This window comes from Palaemon carinicauda, chromosome 44, assembly GCF_036898095.1.
Source record: "Palaemon carinicauda isolate YSFRI2023 chromosome 44, ASM3689809v2, whole genome shotgun sequence".
NCBI lineage: Eukaryota > Metazoa > Arthropoda > Malacostraca > Decapoda > Palaemonidae > Palaemon > Palaemon carinicauda.
The window spans coordinates 44,392,184-44,419,138 of NC_090768.1; the positions used below are offsets into that span (position 1 = coordinate 44,392,184).

Here is a 26,955-nt window from a genome sequence, read left to right on the forward strand (position 1 = left end):
GGCATGTCTTTTTTAATAATCTTACTCATGTTTATATTTAGATAAAATTCCTAACAAGTCAACTTTGCACAGTACAGTACTGTGCAAAAGTGTACTCACAAATTACTATCAGCTTATACCAGACAATTCCTAGATAAAGATATTTAACAATACCATAGATTATAGTTTAAAAGAACCTGTATACCATAAGATTGACTAAATCCTAAACATACTCACGTATGATGAAAGTAATCACCATCCAGGCCTACTGAACCACAGTTGTCAAAAGCTCAATGTCAGTATAAAATTCCTTTTGATTTCCTTGTTGAATACTGTATTAGGCGTACTATGCATTCATAATTTTACACGTCGTTGTCATCTCCTCCTACGCCTATTGGGTTTTGGTTAGATTTCGCCAGTCGTCTCTATCTTGAGCTTTTAATTCAATACTTCTTCATTCATCATATCCTACTTCACGCTTCATAGTCGTCAGCCATGTAGGCCTGGGTCTTTTATTACATAATTGCATAATTTACTTTTAGACCATTAAAACAAGTGTTGAGTTGCTGATAGTTTAGACTTATTTATTATACAGTGAATGAATGAATGATGGATCCAGAGTTTTATTATGCATTTTTCTTTAGTCCTCATGCAGTATCTTATACCATTGAATCAATTTTAGGGCCCTTTTTTATTAGCATCTTAATTTATTTCAAAGTGTAATAATTGGTTGATAGTTTATCCTAAGATTCTATGATGGTATTTGTTATCTTATAGAAAGTGAACATTTCATGTCATGTTAGGTAAAGCTCCCTTTTTGAGTTGGGATACCTTAACACGAGAAAGGGGTTTGTTTAATGCCATGATCAGCAAAGCTGAACTAGTCAGGGCCACCCATGCTAGGTTGGTTTGCTGTAAGCAATTAGACAAAAAGCCCCCACCATCGCCAATCCGCAATGAAAAGTGTGGCAATGAAAACTGGGCAAACCCCATCTATGAATAAGGACAAGTCTGAGGCCTTTGTCCTGCAGTGGACTAGAAATGGCGATATTTATTTATTGTTTGTAGGTAAAGCTGGCCTGTGCCAGCATGGATCTCTTGCTCGTACCTGTAATCATGGAAAATATCTGCATTTCATACCTCAATCTTTGATTTTCTTCTCTGCGTGTGTAGAATTCCTGCCGCTTACCTGCTGGAATGAAATTAAAGGCCTTTATTACATATACTTCCCTTTATTTACTTGATTCAAGTCTCACTTAAAATAGCAGCAACTAAATATTACACATCAATGTCCCCACAAATCCTACATTTTCCATTTCTTCCATTCTATGCTTAAATACCCTTGACTGTGATTGTGTTCCCTCAGTTGAGTGCTCCGCTTGTGAATGGTCATGACACAGAAATGAAAGGACAGACAAGTCCAGGATCCCCGGAAGAAAAGTTTTTTTTTAAGGTAGAGTATTTTCCCTTTTCTTAAGGTCTCTTAAGGATATACAGTTATCTTATCTGGAATTTTAATGTAACAAATAATATAAGGATCTTAATACTGTAAAAATTTTTATATTCGGAATATTAACCCATAGCAGAAATTAATTAATAGTATTGAATAGAATTGGTTTTATGAAGGCAAAAATTAGTATCTATTTAGAAAATTATATGATCTGACTTTCCAAATCTTTTCTGAATAGGGATCGAGCACTGGTGAAGAGACGATAAATGGATCCTTAAGATCTCAGTTACGGCAGTGCCAGAACCGACTCCGGTACTTGGAAGCTGCCCTTCGTCAGCACCATACACATGCACATCACATTTTATCAGGTAAATATAAAACTTGTAAAGTTTCTAGGTTCTCTTGACCTTATTTTGAAGTTGAAAGTATGATTTCCTTAAGTTTTTTTGTGTTTCAAATGATTCTCGCTTCCAATTCTATTGTAAATTATTAGTCTTGGGATTCTACTGTGAGAAATGGTTTTTTGTTTGGAGGAAAACAGAAAGCTAACAAATTCAGAGGTGGGTTTTTAACACAGGTCACTCATCTGTTCGTATTGTTAGGTTAAAGCTGGCCTCTGTCAGCATGCTACTCTTGCTCCTGTTGCCAACAATTGAAAAGATTTGTATTTCATAATGCAATCTTTTATTTTCTACTGTGTGTGTAGCATTTCTGTGGCTTACCTGCTCAAATGAAATTACAAGCTTATTACAAAATGCCTACTCAACATGCCTTCATTTATTGGGTTTGATTTTCATATAGATAAATAGCAGAAAGTAAAGTTAGTACATTGATATTCTCTCCAATAGCGCATTCTCCACTGTTTTATTTTATCCAGTCTATGCCAAAATACCTTTAACTGCTATTGTGTTCTCCCAATTGATTGCTCTTGCTTGTAAATGGTCAAGACACAGAAATGAAAGGACAGACAAATTTATATAGATCACACACCTAGTCCTTCCTTGCCCTATTTAAACCCTACTCCTCTTGATGTAAGATGCTGTATCTGTTCAAAATCACCATCAGTGATCCCATTAAGATTAAACAGCTAATAATACTGAATGTCACCAGCTTTCAGTTTTCTCTCCCAAAAATCCCGGTTCCTCTGTAGTTCCCTTTACTGATAATCTTAGAATGGGACCCATACAGTATTATTGGAACTACTGATTTTTTTTTGATAGAAATGAAAATTAGATTTGTTTAAAACACATACAAAACTAAAAGTCCTTATTTGTTCCGTAACCGAAATACAAACCACGCTATTTACAAAGGGTTATTACTTTTAGCGTAGCTGAAATGGCGAGCCATTAGAATTTAACGAGGGTGTATTACCCCCGCGCTAGTTAGCGGGGGGGTAGGGGAGTGGTAGCTAGCTACCCCTCCTCCCCCTCACACACAGGTGAATACTCACTTTCACTTTTGGCTCGGACTGTGACAGACGTCTCTGTCTTGGTCCTCGCTTGGCAGCCATTGTCTGTTTTGTCTTTACTTAATCGCTTACTTTTCTTTTACTCAATATATATGTAAACATGTTTTCATGTTTGTATATATATTTGAGTATAGAAATAAGTAAGTTTCCTTTTCAGATGTGTGTGTGTAGTGTACGATATCTACGTGGAGGCCTCGGCAGTTAGGCCACCACGGCCTAATTTTATGGGTTGCGATCGAGTTTGACTTCGGTCTTTCTCTCTCTCTCTCTCTTGAGGTCGTTCACCCTTTTACTATGTTTTACTACGCCCTTGTAGCTTCCTTCCCGTGTGGGTGGGGTTGCTACGCCGTACATTTTGTTTCAATTAGTTTATGAATCTAATTGTAGTTGTTAATTTTTCAGCTTGTAGAACGATTCCTTTCGGGGTTTTCGTTTTTTTCTTTAGTGTTCATTCATTTTTAAATTACATAATTACATAGTTACATAATTATAATTGTTATAATTCTGTTTTGGTTACAGCTCTCCTTCCGCGAGTGTAAGTGGTTGTGAGGGCACGTGCCTGTTGTGTAATTCTTGTTCCTTTTCCTCGGGATTCCTCTTCGGAGCCTTCCCGGGGGAATGAATGTGTACTAATATTATTTGTTTTTATTTTTTTACAGTTACCGATCTAGTTCGTTTCTGTAATATAGCAACGGTGTGAGCTGTCTGGTTGAGTCCTGGGGATTCGGCTGTTGCTGCCTCCCCCCTTGTATTGTCGTCAGGGGCGTGTCTCCTTCTACTGGTAGTACTCCCGTGTCGACGGACAGCTCTCCAGTTCATTTTAGAACAGTCAGGAGGCTTGCCTCCTTGGGCGGATAACTTTCCTTCCGAGGGAAGTTTTTTCCTGTCCAGGCTTGAGCTTTTCCTCTTTTGGGGGGTTCTTCTCTTGCCTTTTTTTCGTGCGACTATGCTCTTGGTGCTGAGCGGTCGCACCTGCAGTTTCGCTCAAGGGGCTGGGCAACTGCAGGAGCTCCTCTTCGGAGGATTGCCCCTTTTAGGTCACTAGCTGACCAGTCTCTTCCACGAAGTGTTTCTCTTTCGTTCGCGAGAGAGTACACTCATAGAGACTCCTCTTCGGAGGTTTCTTCTGTTGCTGTTGCTCTCCCTCGCCGTAAGGCCCTCCGTCCGCCTCGTCGTAAGGGCCTCTCATCTCCCTATAAGGGTGCTTGAGGCGCCTTTTTGAATCTCCGTTTGCAGCCTACAACTTCTTTTTCTCGATCTTCCGTCTTGGTGCAGATGGACAGCAGTCTAATCTCGTCTTCCGACGGGCAACGGTCTTCCCGACGGACAACGGTCTTCCCGACGGACAACGGTCTTCCGACGGACATCAGTCTCCCGGCGGACAACGATCCCTTCGGGGCTAAGGGTTGCCCCCACGGGGGTTCTTCCCTTGCGTGTCAGGGTTTCCCTGCGCGCCCTTCTGTTCGTCAGCGCTCTCCTGTTCGTCAGCGCTTTCAAGATGATCTTCCCGGCGGTTCCTGTTACGTGCCCTGTGCGCCCACGTTCGCCCTCGCGATCTAGAACTTCGGTTCAGGTCGGGGTCAAGGACTCTTCTTCTTTGCACAGGCTTCCACGCGTAGCCTTCTGCTCGTCAGCGATCATCAGCTCGAGCGATCGTCAGCTCGCCAGCGATCATCAGCTCGCCAGCGATCTCCGGATCGCCCACGTGTGTTACAGCTGGCACGCCAACGTTCTCCAACACTTCTGAAGGAACATGGTTCGCCAGCTACTAGCTCAACTGCGGGTGCTGATCGCCATCGCGCGACCCTCAACTGCAGATGCTGATCGCCATCGCGCGACCCTCAACTGCGGATGCTGATCGCCATCGCGCGACCCTCAACTGCGGATGCTGATCGCCATCGCGCGACCCTCAACTGCGGATGCTGATCGCCATCGCGCGACCCTCAACTGCGGATGCTGATCGCCATCGCGCGACCCTCAACTGCGGATGCTGATCGCCATCGCGCGACCCTCAACTGCGGATGCTGATCGTTATCGCACAACCCTGAACGATCGCCCTCTTGCGGATGCTGATCACCATCGCACCCTTTCACGCGATTATTCACCTGCGCATGCTGCTCGCCATCGCACAACCCTGAACGATTGCCCGCTTACGCATGCTGCTCCTCATCGCACAACCCTGAACGATCGCCCTCTTGCGGATGCTGATCACCATCGCACCCTTTCACGCGATCATTCACCTGCGCATGCTGCTCGCCATCGCACAACCCTGAACGATTGCCCGCTTACGCATGCTGCTCCTCATCGCACCACCCTGAACGATCGCCCTCTTGCGGATGCTGATCACCATCGCACCCTTTCACGCGATCATTCACCTGCGCATGCTGCTCGCCATCGCACAACCCTGCACGATTGCCCGCTTACGCATGCTGCTCCTCATCGCACAACCCTGAACGCTCGCCCTCTTGCGGATGCTGATCACCATCGCACCCTATCACGCGATCATTCACCTACACATGCTGCTCGCCATCGCTTACCGCCAGCGATCTTCTTCACCTACGCGGCAGCACGATCCCTCGCCGTCACGCCCATTCGCCTGCGCGCCCGCGCGATCGCTCGCCTGCGCGCCCGCGCGATCGCTCGCCTGCGCGCCCTCGCGACCGCTCGCCCGCGCGACCACTCGCCTGTGCGCCCGCGCGACCATTCGCCTGTGCGCCCGCGCGACCATTCGCCTTTGCGCGACTGTTCGCCCTCGCGCGACCATAGTTCGCGGCGAATTCCACAGCCGGTGGTAGCAGCAGGGACGCGTGCTCCTAGGCGGCACTCGGGATAACCTCCATCCAAGCACAGGTTGGTAGTGCAGGACGAAGACAGGTCAGTACAGCATTCTTCCCACCTTTTCAGGCAGGAACCGTCGTGTCCTCTCCAAAGGATCGCCCGATCCCTTTCACCTTAGCGAGGATTTCGGACTCTGTGTCCTTGGAGCAGCAGACATGGTTTGATCCGCTGGCACGGGCGTTAATGAGGTTTATGAAACCAGCACTCACCGGCCAGGGTAACAAACCAGCGGCTGTCTCTCCTACGCTGAAGAGAAAGAGAGGAGTGGACTTCGTGGTGACTTCCCCCAGGGCGAAGTTGGTTCCCAAGAGGTCGGTCTCGAGGGTCCCCTCTCCTGCACGAGTACTCTCTCCTTCTCCCGCCCTGGAAGGATTTTTGGCGGGGGGGCTTTCCGTTGAAGATTTCTCCATCGGACAAGGGGTGACTGCTTACCTCTTCCTCTGGGAGCTTACCAGGTTCTTTCCCTCCTCGGTTACGGCCCGAGGTTTGGTTCAAGGAAGCTACAGGAAGATCAAGGGTACTTTCCTCCTCTCGAGCTCAGGCACCTTGGCCTTTCGTCGTTAAGTATCTACTTGCGGACAAGCTCGATGTTGTACCATCTGGACGCGCTGACTGAAGGCTTCATTCGGGTGTCTCATCTGTGGAGGTCAACAACCTCAGACACCCTTCCATCCTTGAGAAGAGTTTTGTCTTTGCCCAAGGACAGAGACTTAGACGTCTGCTGTGCGGAGTAAATCGACTTCCGGTTTCACTCCTCCAAGGCGCTTTCTTCCAGACTCTGCAGGGCTCCAGCTCCCTTTTCTTTCAACCACGTCGGCCTAAGTTATCGGCTACGACAACTGGGACAAGGTGTCCAATTGCAGTTTCCTCCTGTCAGGAACAGATGGCACGGGAGACTCCCCCGGGGGGGCATAGTCCTAAAAGGAGTTCACGAACTCTAGGATTGCAGGTTTTTTCGCTGGGAGGATGCTTAAGGTAACTCATCCGAATGACAGCTTCCCGATGCCCATTCCCGCACAATCTCTGTGAGTAGCCAAGGATATCGCACCTGCCGTCTCTGTCAGCGAATTCAGTGTCTCTGAACCTCTATGCCATAGCATCAGCAGAGTTGCCCGGTTGGGCAGAATGATCCATACCTTAGGCGAAGGTCTTCCTTAGGATCATCGACGGCTTCACCCCCGGCCCCCCTCAGTCGATCCTTTCTTGTAAGGAAGGATCTGAGAGGGGATGTCCATAGTCGACCTCTCAGCCCTGATCAAGTTTGTCGTACAAACTTCGGCCAGCGTAGACCAGCAGAATCGATCAGACTGGTAACGAGGCGACAGGACTCCTTTAACCCTGGATCGGAAGGACGGGTACTTTCAGTTTCCATTCCATCCATCTTCCAGGGTGCTCGTCGAATTCAGCCTAAACTGCAAGTATTCCTGCTTATGATGCAGTGTGGCTATCCCGCCGTGGCATAGCAGGTTTGTTTCCCCAGAGAACTCTCCCTGCCTTCCTCTTGGCCGCTCAGGTGCAGACTTCCGCCTCCTCTGCTGTTTGGAGGGCTGGTCAACTCCGGTAGGCTCGGGTTTCGACCTTCTTCAGCGCCGGGAAAAGCTTCCGAATGCTGACCATGAGTGTGGGCTCATGGTATTTTGCTTGGAGCCTTCTCTTCCTCTGCCTCAACATCTGGAGTATCTGGCCATGATATTGAGTCAACCGCCTTACCACGTTGGAAACCCCGCTTCTCGTCCGTCCAGCGAGGTTAAGCAACGTCGGTACTTGGATGGGTGACCACCTGGGGACGCCAGATTCTGTTACCACATCCTCCGAGCCTTCCTTTCGGTTCACCGTGGCAAGACTGAGGAGAGTCGCAGTACCTGTTCTCAGTCAAGCAGAGTTTTCAGCCCTACCTTGGAACGTTTCCTAGTTCTTCTTTCCTCATTGACCCGTTTATAGTCCGAACGGTCGCCTCAGGACAAGTTCCATGTGGGGCGATCCAAGTTCCGGTGGCTTCAGGCAATGTTTAACCGGACTCCCTGGCCCTATGGGACCAGCGGAACTATTAAACCTACAATGGGTGTTGACCTATGGAGCCTCTTGATGGTAGTGGATATTCTCGTCCTTTCCCCACATTCTTGATGCGGTTCTCGGACTCGTCAAAGGAAAGGGGGGGGGCATGTTCCGGTCCAGGCCTATGGTCAAGACCTGAAGGATACCTCTCCATCATTCAGGCAGGCTTAAGGGCCTTAGTCTGGCCCCTCTTCAGATCCTACCGCTCCTGCCAAGTCGCCCCGTTGCGTGTCGACTTCATGCTAACCAGCAGGGGACGCATTTTCACACCTTCACATCTTGCAGTAGAGATATCGGGATGATTGAGATTCTCTCAATTCCACCATCGGCTCTCTCATTCCAGGCAGGGGAATGTTTCTCTCAGACTATCCGAGCAGAGCCTCATAGAGAGAGTGTACCTAGGGGTCTTTGACCTTGGGTAACCAGCAAGTGCTGGTCTGGGGGACCTGATCGCGACAGCTTGGAACCTCAAGCTTCCGCTAGTTTTCCCCCCAGTCTCAGACCCCGAGACTCTGGCAAGATGCATTCCGGTGATGGTGGGACAACTTCGACGCCTGCGTCTTCCCTCCTTTTTGTCTGCGGACAATGGGTCTCAACAAAACCAGGTTGTCTGTCAACCTTTCAATGGGAGAGCTCCACTGGGACTATGTGCAGAACGGTTTCTGGACCCTCTGCTTCCCCTGACGGAACTCCCGGGAGAGCTTCTCCCACGGCGCAGACTACTCAAGCAACCACACTGCGACATCTCTCCCGAACCGGGGCGTCGCTTCGGCTTCATGCCTGGAGACACTACGCTTCCTCCTCTAGAAGAGACAACCCGCTACAGTCGCGGTACGGAGGTCGCGTCATCTGCGATAGTCATCCACAGGGGTCTCCCAGGCAAAGTGAAGAGTCTAAGGTGGTTGGTGCCGTGGGAGATATACTTCTTCCCGTGAGGCCTCTTCTCCAGCAATAACGGTCTTATTGCCTTTCGGCGGGAGGAAACTCCTTTCCGCTCTTGGCAATGAAGCCTGTCGCTCAGCCTTTCCCTGACCTTCAGGCTTAAAGGAATAACTTTTTCCTGCCCGCTGGATCTATCCTCGCTCATGCGAAGCTACGATCGTCCCTGCCCTAGTCGGAGGAAGACCTCCAACTTGGAGCATGGCTCGGACTTTTAGTCCTTTAAGAGATCTTCTCAAGACCCTTTTACGACAGGCCTCGGATTGTATTCCGCCCTGGGTCTTCTGCTCACTCTGGCCACGGCCAGTGTGTAAGCAATCTTCTTGGTCTCTTACTACTCCCCCCCTTTCTAAGGAAGAGGGGAAGGCAACATTCAGGCTCGCTCCTGAGTTGTTGGCTAGACTCAGAATCTGTGGGTCCCGACCCTTCGGTCCGATTCATTCAAGATTTTGAGTCTCCATTCTGTGTCTGATGTCCCAAGACCTTCTCTTTCTTGCCAGTACAGGAATCGAGAGGTTAGCGCTGGGAACAGCTGCAGTTTGGCCTCAGTTGCAGCCGATTTGGGAACACAAGGAGGACATGGGGGGAGAGTCACCAGTATACCTCTTCAGCCCGGACTCAAGGACATTCATCTCGACCTGTCTTCAGACCCTCCCCCGTCACGTCGCCCTACAGCACGATGTTGGATACATCGCAACGTCCCTCGCCTTCGAGTAATACTACTCTGTGACGCAGGTGCTACAAGCTGGAGTCTGGAAGCGTCTGATGACCTTCGCAGCCCGCTTCCTGCAGGGCGTGACCCACAGGAGTCTCGATACGTTTTCTATCGCTCTGTGGTGGCTACACAACAGCTGGTCTAACCTCAGGCTCCTTTTTGGACAGGTAGCAGAAGGTTGAGGGCATTGTTATCAGGTTTTAGTCTGCATGAACGAAAGAAGTATGTCTGGCCCTTACTTCTTTCTTCATCATCCCCTCTACGGGGAAGCAGCATCCTGGTCTCTGCATAGCTGACCTCGAACCTCTGCAGGTAAACCATGCTTCCTTGTGTTCCGAGTATTGAGTCAATACTGTCGCGTCCCCCATACCCTGACGAGGTGGTATTGGGAACGTCTTAACCCAGAGTTCCTTCTGGAACTCCAGGTCAACTGCCTAAGACGGGTCACACTTCTTCCTTCACACACAAGCTTACGTAGGCCACATGGTTCCTTGCGGTGCAAGGAACTTGTGAGGTGCAGGGACTCCTTTTCTCGAGTGCGACTCACTCGGATTCTGAGTCCCCGGGTAAAGCCAAAGCCAGTATGGCTGGGGACTTTCCACCCTTCCTAAGGGATAAGTCACCCTTTGTAAATAGCGTGGTTTGTATTTCGGTTACGGAACAAATGACAAATTCGAAGATAATTTGTATTTTTCCTAACCATACAAACCTTAGCTATTTACACATATTTGCCCGCCAGCCCTGTCCCCCAAGACAAGTCCTACCTCTAAGTGAAAGTGAGTATTCACCTGTGTGTGAGGGGGAGGAGGGGTAGCTAGCTACCACTCCCCTACCCCACCGCTAACTAGCGCGGGGGTAATACACCCTCGTTAAATTCTAATGGCTCGCCATTTCAGCTACGCTAAAAGTAATAACCCTTTGTAAATAGCTAAGGTTTGTATGGTTAGGAAAAATACAAATTATCTTCGAATTTGTCATTTTGAACCCATTAAAGTGCAGTAAACTACTCTCACTAGTGCAAGAACATTCACTGTGGTTGGACACTCAAACCAAGTATCAGCTTTATTAGCCATAACGAGCAAATGAATCTGATTTCACGTATAATGCTGAAATTCAAAATATACACTTGCCAATCTAGAATGAGTGTGACTGATAACAAAAGAACCAATAAGGTTTTAGCATAACATCCGTGCAATTCATCGCATAAAAACAAGATGGAGTAGGCCCCTCCTACCAACAATGTAAGTGTAATAAACGAAATCTAATTATGATCTCTGTTACACGATAGTTATATCAAGAAGAATTGGGGACAACTTGAAAACATCCAATGTCCGGAGCCTGTGCAAAAGTTCAACAGTACTCTATGCTTAACTTGTATCATTATTTTGAAAATAAAATATAGAATTAATTATTATGTCCTTAGAGACCCAGTTATATAGTATATAAAATCACTGACATATACTTTGTAGAAAAATGAGTACTGTACAGATATGATTTTAGGTGTTAGTCATTTGATAACACATCATACTGTATATAATTCTATACAGTACTTACGGAACAATTGATGTTCTGTCCCTTACATAATGTGCTCATTTCCTAATACAGTATGCAGAATCTTGAATAGTGTAATATATAGTAATATGAATTGGAACTGTATACTATACCTACTTCTTGATAAGGTTTTAGTGTTAGCTGTTCTATGTTTTTTAATCTTTGTTTTTAATTTTTAGTCAAGCAGGTTATAGTAAATATAATTGAAAATCAATAGATATTTTAAAATTGTCATCCATTATTACAGTTTGTATTTAGTATAGACTTGATTTATGGATTTGGACTATATGATTATGATGGGCCTGTAAGGCCATTCACCACTCGTTTATGTAGGGTGAACATTTAGTAGAGGTTGGAAAGCAAGATAGAAGAAAGGAAGCAAAAACAGAGGTAAATTAGAAGAAAATAAAGTAAGTGTATCTAGGGGCCAAAAGAACACTTCAAAGACCCCTAAATAATGCGTACAGTGCAATGCACTAGGTGCAGTCACAGCACTACCCCCTATGGAGTAATTTAGTAGAGAACACCAATAGATGTGCATAAATAATTGTGGTTTAGCCGAAAGTTCGTCTTTGCTTACTTTAACCCTTTTACCCCCAAAGGACGTACTGGTACGTTTCACAAAACCCATCCCTTTACCCCCATGGACGTACCGGTACGTCCTTGCAAAAAAATGCTATAAAAATTTTTTTTCATATTTTTTATATTTTTTTTGAAAAAAATCAGGCATTTTCCAAGAGAATGAGACTAACCTGACCTCTCTATGACAAAAATTAAGGCTGATAGAGCAATTTAAAAAAAATATACTGCAAAATGTGCTGGGAAAAAAATAACCCCTTGGGGGTTAAGGGTTGGAAATTTCCAAAAAGCCTGGGGGTAAAAGGGTTAAGATGTTTCAAGGCCGTAGGTCTGTATTTCATATATCACACAATTTCCATACTTTTTAGCAAAGTGTACTTTACCGTACCATAACAAAAATTGCAGTAAGTGTACATATGTAACTGCCAGCTCATGTGTCTATTTCAGCTATGTTGTCACAATTTCAATAACCCTTACCTTTTATTCATGTAGCTACTTGTTTCATACTTTGTTTGAGTTGGCAGAGCAAAGAATAATGGAAATACCTTTTTGAATAATCCAAGGTTCACCTACTCACTGGCAGGCAAATGACAGAGTCCTTTTTTATGAAGTTTAGTTTTGCATCTCCCACTGTTGAGTGAAGAGCATTCTGTGTTGCTCTGGTCAGAGTTTGTTTGATTAATTGGAAGCTTTTGCTCGATCTTGTTTTTATGTGTTGCTTAATTGATAGTTTGTTCAATGAAGGCTTTCTTCTACTGTCAGTACAGTTAGCTTTGCCTCTAGTGATTGCCAAGCTTGAATTACTAACGCTAGGGATAACGATCTTTCCTAATATGTTAGTATTTTAGTAAACTTATTTTAGTCGAAGAAAGGTGTAATAAATGTATATATCTCTTTCTAATGAACATATGCTAACTTTAATTAAATTATGAACTAAATGCGTAGCTGTCAGTCTGGAAAAAAGAAATGAGGAAGAGAGATTCGGTAATTAGTGATTTTGTTCATCCTCCTCCTCCTACTTACTCATTACTTCTCCCTTGCCCACTACTTTTCTGAACTCCCCCAAGAGTCAGGCTAAACTTGTTAAAGATGGACAAGTTCTTGAGGCCTTGTTAAGCCAGTTGATTCAGAATTTTAAAAACATCCACCATAGGGATTTCTGTTTCAGTGTTCCCCTGGAGGCAAGGATGGCCAATTGCTCATCTTTGTTAAGAACAAATGAGGCAGTTTCTTATCAGGCTACCCAAGCCAGTAGGGGTTGAGATGTTTCCACCTCCGTCCTCCTCTACAGTTGTTGCTACGTTAAGTCAAGAGGACTGGATGTGTGTGATGTTTCTGCTCTCACTCAAACAGACACTTTGTGATTTCATTCCGTTCCCTCTTCTCTCTATTTATATTACCATTACAGTATCAACTCTTGGTTAAGTAAAGGCTTCATTATGGTCTCATTATGTTTCCTCTCTTTACACTGAGAATAGAATACTGCTGATTTGATTTGATTTTCATTTCTGATCTTAAGATGTGATACCACTCCTCACAAAACAATTGGCACACATTTGTTTGATTGTTCACCTAACACTAAGTATGTAGATTCTAGTTGTGGTGTCATCCAATTCCAAAATATAATGTACCTATATCACTTTAGTATTTGGCAGCTTTTAATTTATTTGATTCTAGTACAGCAAATACAGTATTTTAATTTTAATCTATCTTTTACACTTATCTGTTTACATTATTTATATTTTTGTTAAAGAAGAGAAATACTGAAATTAACAAGCCTCCTATGTATTATCCTCTATATTTTTGGAAAAAGGGATGAGCTTGTGTGAGAAGATCTGGTCATGGGTGATGAGCGAGGACAATCTTCCAGCAGGGTATGAGGGTATGGAAATCATTCTTACTGAGGCCTCCAGGAAGCTATGAGGATTGTTAGGGTATTTACAAATGCTCAGAGCTTGTTAATTACATCCCTCAAAAGGCAAAACCAAAGGAATGCATAATATCCAGTTTTGACTAGTTGACTAACAATGCTTGTACTGCCAGAGCTCGAGGGTCCTGGAATACGAAATAATGCACTGGAAGGTTGGCATATGTTTGAAACATGTCTGTGTCTGTGGAACCCCATAATCACCACAGACCTGGGGATGCTGGGACTACTGTATTTTCACAAAGTACCCAATGCAGCCTGGTCAGTTCTCCCCTAGAACAAACAGGAGAATCCATATAATCTGTCTAGACTTGAGCATAGCAATTACATGAGTATTGTGAACAGTGATTTGGACCTTGTCCCTCCCAGTTTCCTGATTTAGGCTAATATTGGATGTTGTAAGCTAAAATTTTGACTACCTTTCCTGTTTCCATAGACTCCACTGACCATAGAGCTTTCTAGCTAGCATTTCAGGCTGTGTATGTGGCATTCATTTATTACCTAGGTTGAAAGTCGTGATGTCTCGTAATCGGGTAAACGAAATCGCAGCAGGATTTGTTAACAAAGCACTCAAATTGTATATGAATAAGAACAGTTTAGTAGGCTGCTTCTGTTAAAAACAAAAAATTCAATACTGAACGTCACTCATCTAGAAAGAAAAACATTTGTGAAATAAAACTTAATGTGTGAAATTTGCATGAAGTAGGTTTATGGAAGTTGGTATGAAGCACATAGAATAATAGGTTTAGGCTTCTTAGTCACACAATGGAATGGAAGCCAATTGGACCACTGACCATGTCAGGTCAGGTGAACAATGGTAGTCATTTTGACATTTTTGTGAGGACTTGGAAATCTTTTTCACATCAGGTAAAGGCTACCCGTTATGAATGGGTTGTATAGAAAAACTGATTTTCATGTAAACATTTTTAATATGCAAGTTTTGAATAATTTTTTCCCTGACTTCCAGAGTAGCTCAGCCAACCCTTATCATTTGCAGGGTTAGGTAACATATACTGTATGCACTTATATTTCCTATATCCTTATACAGCATAACTAAAAAAAATTAAATAATTTAACACCATATACAGAAAACTTCTACTATACCTGAACTGTTCCTGCTTGCTTTCTTCCATCTTCCTCTTAACTTTGACTTCATGTTGCAACTGCTGGCTTCTTTCTTGGTTGCACTTTGGTGCTAATTGACCTTCCTTGGTCCAGTGCCAGGCCTTCTAGCCCAAATGCATAAGTCCAATCAAATCCATATACAGGAAATTATTCAGTTATATAACAGCAAATAAAAAAGGACATAGCCTTTACGTTGGGATAAAAAAAAAAAGAAAAAAAATTATCATACAAGGGTCTTCTCATTTACTTATGTGACAGTGTTAGTTACCTGTTTTATAATAACGCTCTAATTTATTCGCTCTTGTGTAACTGTGATATTGTTTTTATGACGTCCTTCTTTGTCAAGGCCCAGTTCTTTATGATTGCTTGAAGAGCTGTCTTTGGATGAGAGCTATGTTGAAAAAAATAATGCTGTACTGTTATAGATGTGAATGTGAATTTTCAAACCTAGTGTAATAATAGTTCTGATGTCTTTTCGTTAGACATTTCCACTCATGTTATATTAAAGAACAGTATAACTATGCATTTGGCATCCCTTCTGGCAGTACTAATTGCATAGGATAAGTTTTTGGAACTGTTAATAAACACTATACATACATAAGTGAGAAATTATTCTCATGGGGAGACCTTATACAATTAAGATGAATAATTTTTATCAATCCCATGCAACTTATTCTAGTAGCATATTTACTTCTGTATTTTATCATAATGTATTATGGAAACAGGACATGAGGAGGAGACAGTCTGGGACAGATTTAGACATTTCGATAGTTTTTTATGAATATTTTGGGTTACTAGGATAATTGGGTTGGATTTGAAAGTCTCGAGTTCAACTGTGGTACCATTTTCTGTTGTTTTATACATTGAATCTGTTGTTACTTGGATATAGTGTAATATGATTCTTTTCATAGGTATTTATCTCTCCCATTGTAGTAAATTGTTTTTAGATTTATTTATTTGAATAATCAGGAAGAGTCAATTTCCTGTGGGATTATACATGAATCTTTTCATATTTAGCTTTATTTGTGATTTATTCACTTTGGTATATATCACTCACACATTGTAGCAAATAGCATTTAGATGAATGTATTCATAACTGGTTTTAAGCACAGAGTGCAGCTAGTAGATTAAATGTTTTTGATTTTTCAAATTGTAGTCACAAGACAGCAGCATGCCGCAGAGGTACAGAATTTGGAGAGTATGATAACAGCAACCCAGCAAATGCTTGGTCAACATATAGCAAAATACAAGGATCAGGTGAGTGGGTCTTCAAGAAATCCTAGAAATATTAAATTTTCTATAACAGTTTCATTAGATTTTGTTAAGTATAAGTGTCTATTTATAGTTTTAGTATGATTTATGCAAGGGATTCTTGATGAGAAAATTCAAGCTGGTTCTGACCAGGAAATAAGTACTGTATAGATTTCATTCATGATTATTGATACGAAGCCTATAGGATGAAAAGGTGGTAAAGGCAAATATAAAGATCTGGGAGGTATAGTATCCAAAGTGCTCGAATAGGGAAGCTAGTGATGAAAGATGAAAAATATATGTGAAAGATATAATTTAATAAAGGATGATAATGGGGAAATTAAAGTAGAAGCTAAGGAAGAATGGTATAGGTAGCTCTTTTTAGATTGTATTTGGTGATGAGAACAAATGTATAAACAGAAGAATGTTCTATCAGTTGTCAAGACAATGTTATATATGTGAAGAGGTTTGGAGAACCTTAAAAAGAAAAAATGAAAAGAGTGAGGATATGATGATTGACATGTTTTAGTTTGAAAGTAAATGGAGAAACAGTTACTTGGGACATGTAATCAAAAGACTGGGTTAAGTATATTATGATACTCTAATATGCAAAGTAAAGGATAACAAACCTCAAATACTTCTGGAGAATGGTATGGAAATACTATAAAAAAAATCCTCTCTCTGATGAAACATGTGGAGATATACTTTTAAAAATTTAATAAAGATTACAAGTACGAAGACTAATTAAGATTGTTAAAATTACTCTTTTCAGCAAGTGGTGGTGCTATACTGTTGCCAAAGTTCTGGAATGAAAATCACTATTAGATTTTCAACTAGATCAAGTTAATATTCTCAAACCCCCATAGAATGAAGATAGTGAAAGATTAGTGTTCATTAAGGATTGAAAGAAGTTTTTTAATATTCCAATTAATGTGTAGGGAAATATTTTTATGTAAAAACAAGTGTATAGGTAATCAACCCCTGCCACAAATAATGGGGGCCAATTGTTTCCTGCAATGTAATTTACACAAAACGGTACAAAGGCCCGAGAGGGGAATTTTTCAATATTTTTCCAGTTTGAAAAGTAGCTCTCTAAGTTATAGATTTTTTTAAAAGAATTTCCATAAGAAGTGCAATGCTGATAATTTAAAATTTGGTGTATTGCTTCCTAGTTGATGAGGAAAACAAAAAAAGTAGAGAATTACTGGGCCAACTACTAGTTAGAATAAAAATTACCTAATAAATATATATTATAAGGAACAGAGGTTTGTTTCCAGCATAAAAAACCAGAGGTTTGTGATACCATATTTTTTGCATGAAAAAAAAATAAATTATTCTCAGAGAAAACTATTTACATTACCATTGAAGTAGGTAGAAATTGTGTAAAATCTTTCTTTTAATTAAAATTATTACGGAGAAGTTTTTCTATGTAACATAGTTATATTTTAGTATTATTTTGTTCTTACATGAATATAAACTAATTTTCATTTAATAAGAGTATAATTTCAGCAAGCTGAAGTAGCCGATTAAAAATTTATGAGGTAGTTATAGTTGCTGGTGGGTGGAGAAACCCTCACTTTGACTATGCCTCCATTTCAATAAGGATGTAATTCCTGGTGCCTATAATTTTGGCTATTGATTATTGTTTTCTTTATCTTTGCAGATTGAGATTACTGTTTTTCTGTTCATAACCAGACATGGCTGTGCCCTAGGAAACCTGCTCAAAATTGTAGCCAGTTCATAAGCAAGCCTGACATTGATCCCCATCAACTTTGTTTCTACAGGGGGTGTGACTGCTCGCAGTCACCTTTCTGTGACGAGTGTAAGGTGTGGCCTCCTCTGCAGTGGGCTAAGTTCTTGAAGTAATGGTTTAAGAGGGGTTCTTCGGTGTTAGAATTAGCAATGCCTGAGCTAATGCCGAAGAAGCTCCAAGGCTCTTTCTTCTGTTCAACAATTTTGAAGCTTGCTGCATCTCCAGGTTCCTCCAGGGTAGGATCCTCCAGAGGAATTCATAAGGAGGAAGGAGATCCCGCCTTTCCCCTGGGGTATGCTTTGAAGGGAACAGAAGTATCACTTTTGTTATCGATGTCACATCATTGGTTATCTGTGTAGAACCTTCTGGAAGTGTTAGCCAACTTTGGAACTGCTAAGTCTTCCATGTTGCACTGTCCTCTAAGAGAGGAAAATGTGTCATAGCCCATTGCAGTTTCATTGCCACTAGCCAGAAAATCTTCGTCTGTGAAGCGTTGATTGGCAGAACTGAAGCATGTACCCTCTCCTTTCTCCCCACTTTTGTCTTTTCCAAGCCCATGAACATTATTCCTACTGCCCTGAAGAAATTTATTTGGAAGCGTAGGGAAAACAATCAGCCTGTTTCTTAAGACCTTGGCCAATTTCTCCCCATATTCGAGTGGGAGAAGCAATGTTGTACCAAAATCCAACTCAGCCCAAGAAGGTGTTTCAGTATGCAGTAGAGAATCTCACACTTCTGCTACCAGTACTCTGTCTTGTACAGAACCAACCACACACACTGCTTGTTACTGGCTAGAACACTGCCCGCCACCCTTGTTCCCTTCATTCTAGAAATTTGTGCAACTTCCTTGGTTTCACTTTTGAAGAGGTCTTCCCGTGAGGGATAAGAAACTTCAGGTCGTTCCTCTTGTCCGGCTGAACGATGAGCTTTCCTCACTCATGCGAGAGAGGAAAGTAGATTGTATTATCATTTCGTGACAGCTTATTGCCTGCTTGGTCTCCTCAAGTGTGGACACCAAGCAACCGGACCCCTCTCACATTTACTTCATGAGACCTCGATTCCAGCTTTCGAGATTCAAACCTCGGTCGTTATTCCATTCCGTTGACGGTAGTCACATTAGTCATCGCAACAAAATCTTTTATCACGCTGAGTACCTTCTAGACACACATCTTCCAACATGCCAAGACCAGTCTATATCACGGGACTTTATCCATTACGTGATCCTCCAATTCGTCAAGATAGTTTTCCACCACAATCTTCCCACATGTCCTCGCAATAGGTGATGCCCAAGGGCCCCTCAACACTCATGTGAGTACTGAGAGAATTCAACCGAAAGATGCTTGGCAGGGTCCTTTTTTCACAGGTACAGTACTCGTACGTTGTGCCCGAGTGTTGTTCAGTGCCACGTTCTCTTCCTTGCCCCTCAGAAACGAAGGCGCTTAGTGCCTTTTCGGCCTGGGAAACGTGAGCTAGGGGCAACTCGACTTTCCAATGGGAGTCTGGGTATTTCCTTCTTCCACTGGATTATCGCTGCAGTTGTTTTCGGTCCAGTTTGTGAGTACTCCAAGAGGGAACCCCGAGTTTGCGATGGGTGCAAGTTGTCTCTCAAGGTTTTCAACCCTGCGCACTATATTGGTCTCGCACCAACTGAAGTGGAGAATCCCAAGATATTGTGAATGTGCATCAAGGTCCTCACTCTCATCTGTAAGTTCAACAACCTCAGGGAGGCTTGCCTTCCACAGAGCCCATATAGGGCAAGATGACTGTCATTGATCAATACTTTAATGACTGCGATCAGTTACTGATTGTACGGCTCTTGATAGGGTTAATTCTCCGATTGGGTCAATGATTTCACTGTTCGAGGAGCTCGAAGAAGCTCTTGCATTTCTCCCTCTCTCACCAACACAAATTCTCAGTGCTGGAAGAAGCAGACTTGTCACCTCTTCCGATCAATCCAACAGTAGCCGCGATGATAGCAGTGACCCTAGCAGAGTGACTTGATCACAGGACCATTTCGTTCTAAGGTCCTGAGTCTTCTGCCATCCAAGCAGCTTCCATAGCCAGCCTCTCTGGGAATTATTCCCATTTTCCTCATTTACCTTAGTCAGGAAAAGCTCCCAGTCTCTGCGGTGAATGAAAGGTTATTGCCAGGTTTTCAAGAGAGTTGTTTATGCTCATGAGGACTTCTAGCAATCTTGTCCTCGAAGAGAAGAGAGTTCTCAAAAATCCTAAGCAGTCTTCTTGTTTTCCTATGGACCCTTGACCTATAAAGCGTCAGCCATGTTATAATATGTTTACTGCAATCTATTCGGTACTGCTTTCAGCGTACTGTAATATTACATTTAAGATTAAATGCAAGCGTCAAGCTGTCTTCACTGTTAAAATACGTTTAGTCATGTCGAAAGTCTATGAACATCATTTGGTACCACACACACACATTGTAAATAGAAAGTAATAGGCTGCCTGGTAGTGTTTTTCTGGTCGGCCCCTTGTCACCAGATAACTCGCATTTTTTCAGTTTGCTTCGAGCCTTTTCTATGATGAGTCAAGTTTTTGCTTTCTCCTCAATGAGCTCTCTAAAGAGGTATTGCAGTTCTGCAGATGAAATGGAATAGTTACTAGGAGTTATAGGAGTTATAGGACTGATATTGATAACCATATAACCCAATGGATGAGGAGAGCTCTAGTTCTGAATCCTCCAGTGATAAAGATATTGAAGGAACAGATTCATTTTTCTGATACTGAGTGATGGCAACTTTTCATTACAGAGTAACTGGAAGACAAGAGGCAGAGAGAGAGAGAGATATATCCCTTTGCTTTTGTTGCAGATCCGGGTGGGAAATTAAGGTAAAAAATATAATCCATTAGAATAACTTGATGGTGATGAAGGGGATGACGGTACAATAGCAGCGATGTTATGCGAGGAGGATGCTTAACAGGGACCTGACCCTGCAGACTGTTTCTCTACTAGAGAATAGGCAAGCTGCATGGCATTTCATATGACAAGTCATTTAGAAGTATAGAAACAAGTCACTTTCACTTTCATCTTGGAGTTTGTGGCCAAGACCAAGAACCCGGCCACCCATGATGACTCCTTATCCATCGCTTCTCTCCAAGATGCAGCTAGTGAGCAGGATGACGTGCTTCCCTGTCCTGTAAAGGCACTACCTGAAGAGAACTCAATGTTTCAGACTTTAGCACCAGAGAAAAGGAGATATCCCTGAAGAGAACTAAATGTTTCAGACTTTAGCACCAGAGTGAAGAAGATATCCAAGAACAGTTTTGTTCTTGCTTCGTGAGATCATTAGGCACACGTATTCTTTACCCTAGACTAAGGATGGACCTCCCAGGACACTAGCTCATGAAATCAGGGGTTATCGGTTCTACCCTAGCCTTCAAGAAAAACCTATTAGCGGCAAAAGTTCTGAAGGAAGATGACTGGAAACACCAGACAACTTTCACTGCCCACTATTTTCAGGAATATACCCATAAGTCCTTGGATACCTTCATCCTCGGACCTGTGGTAGTTGCACAACAGGTTAGGCAATTGAGCCTAATTCCTTTGTGAGACAAGAAGCATCATCCTGGACAGAAGGGAGGCTGAACGGAATGTATACAAGCCCATATTTTGCAAATGACCATACATTGAGACATATCCTCAGGGATATAGGTTCTTCCCTGACTGTCTACCTTCCCTGGTTGGGATGTAGCTTAACACCTGTGACATCTTCGTGCTCAGGCCATTAGGAGGATTAAAGGACTCTTGTTTGTATAGTTAGGAAAAATACGTTAATTTTTGATTTCGTGATGTTTCATCAATACTGTACATTGAATGGATACTATAATAAATTGTATTTTTTTTCACAGCTAAGCAAAGCAAGCAAAAGTGATTCCTTAGTTAGAGAATTATACCTGGAAAATGCCCAGTTAATGCGAGCTTTGCAGATCACGGAAAGTCGTCAAAAAGCGGCTGAAGAAGCAGGTCGTCAATTACAAATATCTGCGCTTGACCATAAGATGACATAAATGTTGCTATTTAATGTGTAATATTGTAATATAAAGAGTGAATGTGTTTAATCTTAGACCTTGGAAGGTAAAATTTAGTTCTGTAAAATTTTGAGCAATATCGGTTTTTAATTATCGACAGAGCATTAAAATGCATTTTCTGGAAATCGCCTGTAACTAAGCCAGTTATTTTTTACAAATTTTGATAAACAAAAATAGAGGACCAATCTTTAGATTTGTGCCAGTAACATTTTTTACACAATAATTGTTTTAATTCACGAGTGCCTCATCAGGTCTGGAAAACCTGCCATGGTCTTTGCATTATGTAACTATATTTTGAGTAAGAAATCTGAAATAGTGTATAATAGCTGTAACAGTTATTGGGCTCACACACCATGGTTGTGGCTACAGATAATATACCTGGTTTATTTTTATGAACAAGCATATTCCACAAATCTGCCTTTCTTGGTACTTCAGGAATTTAGATTTCCAAATTTTAAAAGAGCAATATTCTAGTCAAGGTGCTTGTTTATCCTGTACCATTAGATGAAGTTTTGCAATTATTTTGGACCATTCCTTGTGTATGCACGTTTATAAGGGAAATGATAACTAACAGTTTAAAATTTAAGTACTTATAAGACTATAGAGTGCTGGGAATTTTACTCTTCACCCCTCCCCTTCCCAAGGAAGTGTCCCTTGTCCATGTTTCCACAGGGCTAATAGGCTGTTTTGTATCTGTTCTTGATTTTATTTTGTTTACTTAATTTTTTTCATTGTAAATAAAGTTTTAATGCACAAAAACACTTTATCATATATAATGCTAAATTGTGCACAGTGAATAGTTTATGTAATTATTTAAAACTGCTTTTTCTCCTAGTCTGCAAAATTTTTAATCAAACTCATTTTGTGCCATAATACCAATGATGTGGTGGCCATCCTTAAATTGTAAGAAAATCAGTTTTTAACTTCAGCTCTTCCATATATTGCATATGTTTGAATAAAATTGGATTAATGTGATACGTTGCTCACATCTGTACACTACTAGTGCCTCTGTATCGTGATACCAAAGCATGTATTGTCGTTAATAAAGAAACCCTAAAAAACTGACTCTGATACACAATGATTGAATGTCATTAATTATTGTAAGTAGTAATTTCAACAACTCACTTGTATGTTATGTCTAATTTACCAATGCCATCACTCATTTTTGTTTTTCTTTTTTTAGGTATGTTAGGTAAAACCCTACCAAGAACAGCATAATCTTGTTCCAAGAAAATAAACTCTTCGATCATGACAAGAGGAAGCACTGTTTGGACATCAAGAAATTTTACCCACTTCTATCGATATATGCTGTGGAAATAGCAGAATCTGCCTCCAAAGAAAAGCCCACCTTTCAGAAGAAATGTTCATTAAGCTCCACATGCGAAGTCTTAAGTCCAATCTGTCTTGAAACGTGTAGGTTAGGGGTTGTTTCATAGACCTCTTCCACTAGGAAATGGATTTTACAATGACTGTGACTAGGTCCATCAAGTCTACAAACCACTCTCTTGCTGTGGCCAAGATTACTGCGTTAGATGTGTTGCTAACCTCAGGCTGAAAGATCAAGCTTATCTCATTTCTGGATCATTGCATCCATACTCAAGCTTTCTGACTCCACTTAGAAGACGAATGGAGGCAACTTCTATTCCATAGATGTTGCAAACGGATCTACCATTGGAGTCCCATCTGACACAGAACCTTGCAAGCCCATTCTCAAAAGATGACTTGGTTCCTCATGATCAGCAAGCACATAATCATGTTGTGGATTCTTTGGCCAAATGAAGCAGTACTACTACTAGACGCAAATACTCCAAACAGGTCCTCCACCCCCCCATTGAAAGTAGCCATGTCTGCCATGAATTCTTAAGGCAACAATATGGCCTTTAGCTTTCAAAAGGATATATGCTCTGTTGAGCATCCTATCCCTAATTGGATGAATTGGACCTTGAAACAGCAGTCTTCTGAAATGCGATGTTTTTCAGCTCACAGTGTTTGTTGCAATTGCCTTGTGAAGCCTGAAAGACACATTCTTCGACACCTCTTTCTTGGTTCTGCTAATGTTTAGGAAGAGATATGGACGTTCATGCATAAGATACTGAATTTTCTTCAAACAGCACTGCAGATGCCTCACTGGAAAGCATCTTCTCTCAATTACTCCCCAGGCACAGTACTATGTAGAGAGGGGATGGAAAAGGTCGTCTCGAACCTGGGGCTCGTAACTCGATAGAAGGTTTTGAGATTTGCCCACAAACTTCGGCACAAAACTAGAAACCTTTACAACACTAGGGGTGGAGGTTAATACAGAGAGAGAAACCATGAAACCCCTACTCTTTTTGCCAATGTTAAAGCTAGCAAAGAGATAGTTTTGAATTGGATCTCTGTCTCACGATCTCAAAGCTTTCATGCAGGGTAAGCACAAGATCCTTGAAAACAAGCCACATCTCGCTTGGGGCCTAAGGTAGTGGGGTGAGCAAGGCTGCTCAAAGCCCTTCACAAGAATAGAGAACAACAAATAAGGATGAAAAGTCTATGCTCTTCAATCGAAAGACCGTACTCAACTGACTGGTAGCCTTTCCATGGGCAACCTTGGGGTTTTTCTTAGCGAAGGAAGATGAAAATGTCTGCGATCTACGCCAGAGCGCCTTTGGACGGAAAATTACCTCTTCTCTAACACCAATTACTGAAGATGGCCCATTTCCCTGGATAGACAACTGCAGAGGACTGTAGTAGGTATTAAGAAATTTCATCTGCAAAATTTCAAAAAGCCTTTCACTTAGAAAAGCTGGATAGTCTAAAACAATGAAATGCAATCAACTTCATGGATTGGTGATACCTCTGACTGTGTAGCTGACAGGGAAGGGTAGTTATCTTGGCTAGAACAAATTGTGATACCATTTGGCATATGATCATCTGGGGAGCAATAAGCGTCATCCAGAGGCCCGGCGTGACCAACACACAGTTGATCAGCCAGCAAACAGGTTGAATGAAGGCAGAGCGTAAAAGGCATCTAGGTGATCCTAATGAATGTTGGAAGGAGTCTTCAAACACAGCCCATGGTTCTGGAAGAGGGAAACAGAACACCAAGAGCAAACAGGAGGGTTCTCAGTGATCCCCACATGGCAAGAAGCTTTCTCCTCTAAGTAAAGGATACGGGGACTAGGACTACTCAAACCCTACGACCTGTCCCACCCAACTAGAAGTGTCCTTCTAGTACAGTTCTCTTGGCAGAATTGTACCTGGCTCACACTTTCATGGTATTCATATCTCCCAGTTAAGGATCTACTTTGTCAACTTGAAAAAGGAATGGAGCATAACCGTGCCCGCTTGCTTATTGACATAGGCTACTATGGTGGTGGTGTCACTCCTCAACACTACAGAATGCTTCATCAAACATTCTTGGAATGGTTGTAAAGCAGGAAACTACTTGTGTATTTCCAGGACATTAGTGTGCAGAAGCTTTCTTCCATTTACCACACTCCTCAGGTGACCAGGTTGCTCAGATGCACGCTAGTGCCTCGTGTATCATTGGAATAAAATGGTTTGTGATATCTGTAAAGGCTGACCAGTGATCCTTCAAACACCAATTATTGTACGGGATTTCTGATGGAGACCTGTGAAACGGAACTAATCCAGCATGGAAGGTGGCCAAGAAGATGACAAGCACTGAGCTGGATGCCAAAAAGGCTGGACTCCTATACTTGAAACTCAGGGGTCAAAGTACCCGTTGTCCTTTCGAAGTATGTCCCACACCTGACAACTTGTCATGCCACGAGACAGCTTGGAAGGTGACCATGGCAGAAGACTTCAGGGGCCTCTGGTAAGAGAAAGACATCCTGTCTGACTGGGGTCTCCTCATGGAGTCCACCCTTTACAATCTGCACAAGAGGTGATGGCAGAGCAGAGGGGCACAAGAATCCATCTCTGTCTTAAGAGTGCCTTTTGTTTGCCTGGTGAGAAGCAAGAGAGTTCTTACAATCATCAACTCGATCCAGGACTGACTGGTTAGATCCGATCCTTGCTGATCCAATAAAAGGCTCGACCCTCGAGTGGTACCAAAGTGCCAATCAATGATGAAGGTCCTACTTGAAGGGCACACCAAAGGTTGAACCACACAGTTCATTGTGAGTGCCAAGAACATCCACAAAGGAACACTGTCTAAAGGTTCTCAGCTTCTATTGGTACTGGGCAAAGAATCCAAAGTACCCTTGAACATGCTAGATGGGATAGCTCCTTGCTTGTTGATGTAAGCCACTACTGTGTTGTTGTCGCTCATCACCACTGAGTGGCCTGCCTGGAACTGTTGAAGGTCCAGAAAGCCAGCATTCATCTCTAGGAGATTTATGTGGAGGTACTTTTCTGACTCTGACCAGAGACCTGAGGTCATGTGGTGCCGCACATGGGTCCCCCTCCCTTTCTTTGAAGCCTCTGAGAACAGCATCAAATCCGTGGGGAGGATGAGAAGGTCCCCTCCCTTTCATAGGTTCTCGTCTGTCACCCACCAAATCGCGAGTTTGATTCCACCGGGACTTGAGTTGCCTCTGGAGGGATCTCATCCTGAGGCGACCATTGGGAACTAGATGGGCCAGTGATGAAAGGTGGCCGAGGAGACATAACCACGTTTGGGCTGGAAGTTCTTCTCGTCTGAGAAAAGGTCTTGCGACCTTTCTCAGCCTTGTCATCCTGTTGTCTGATGGGAAGGCTTTGTGGAGATTGGTGTCTATGATCATGCCTAAGTATACCAGTCTCTGTGTAGGAAGCAGAGAAGACTTCTCAAGATTTATCATGATCCCCAGATCCTGGTAAAGTCTCAGAAGTTTTTCTCGTTGTTGAAGAAGGGTTGACACCGAGACTGCTAGGATTAGCCAGTCGTCCAGATAACAGAGGAGACAGATGCCAATCCTGTGTGCCCAAGGTGACATGAGGGCAAACACTCTTCTGAAAACTTGGGGTGCTGTGGAAAGACCGAAGCACAGCACCTTGAACTGGTACTTTCTGTTATGTAGGCTGAATCTTAAGTACTTCCTTGAAGACAGATGGACTGGGATCTGGAAGTACGCGTCCTTTAGGTCCAGTGTACACATGAGGTCCTGAGGTCTTACTGCTAGTCTGACCATGTCTGCCGTCTCCATGCTGAACGGAGTTTGTTTGACAAACTTGTTCAGGGCTGAGAGGTCGATGACTGGTCTCCAGCCTCCAGACACTTTTCTTACAAGAAAGAGTCAACTGAAGCAGCCTGGGGATTGTCGAGGACCTCTTGGAGAGCGCCCTTCTTCAGCAGGGT

At 42.8% G+C, this 26,955-nt stretch overlaps 1 protein-coding gene across 6 annotated transcripts in view; it reads left to right on the plus strand.

The window, feature by feature from the left end:
* The window catches only part of LOC137634304 (ninein-like protein), a 116,633-nt gene extending 93,891 nt beyond the window's left edge, over positions 1 to 22,742 (plus strand). For 5 of the 6 annotated variants that reach the window (XM_068366655.1, XM_068366658.1, XM_068366660.1 and 2 more), the window contains 4 exons: positions 1,346 to 1,432; positions 1,668 to 1,797; positions 15,783 to 15,883; positions 21,498 to 22,742. In XM_068366655.1, coding sequence (XP_068222756.1) covers positions 1,346 to 1,432; positions 1,668 to 1,797; positions 15,783 to 15,883; positions 21,498 to 21,656 — 477 coding nt within the window. In that variant the 3' untranslated portion in view covers positions 21,657 to 22,742. The remainder of the gene's footprint in view (positions 1 to 1,345; positions 1,433 to 1,667; positions 1,798 to 15,782; positions 15,884 to 21,497) is intronic. The other variant, XM_068366657.1, reaches the window with a different exon arrangement.
* Positions 22,743 to 26,955: the final 4,213 nt, after the last annotated feature.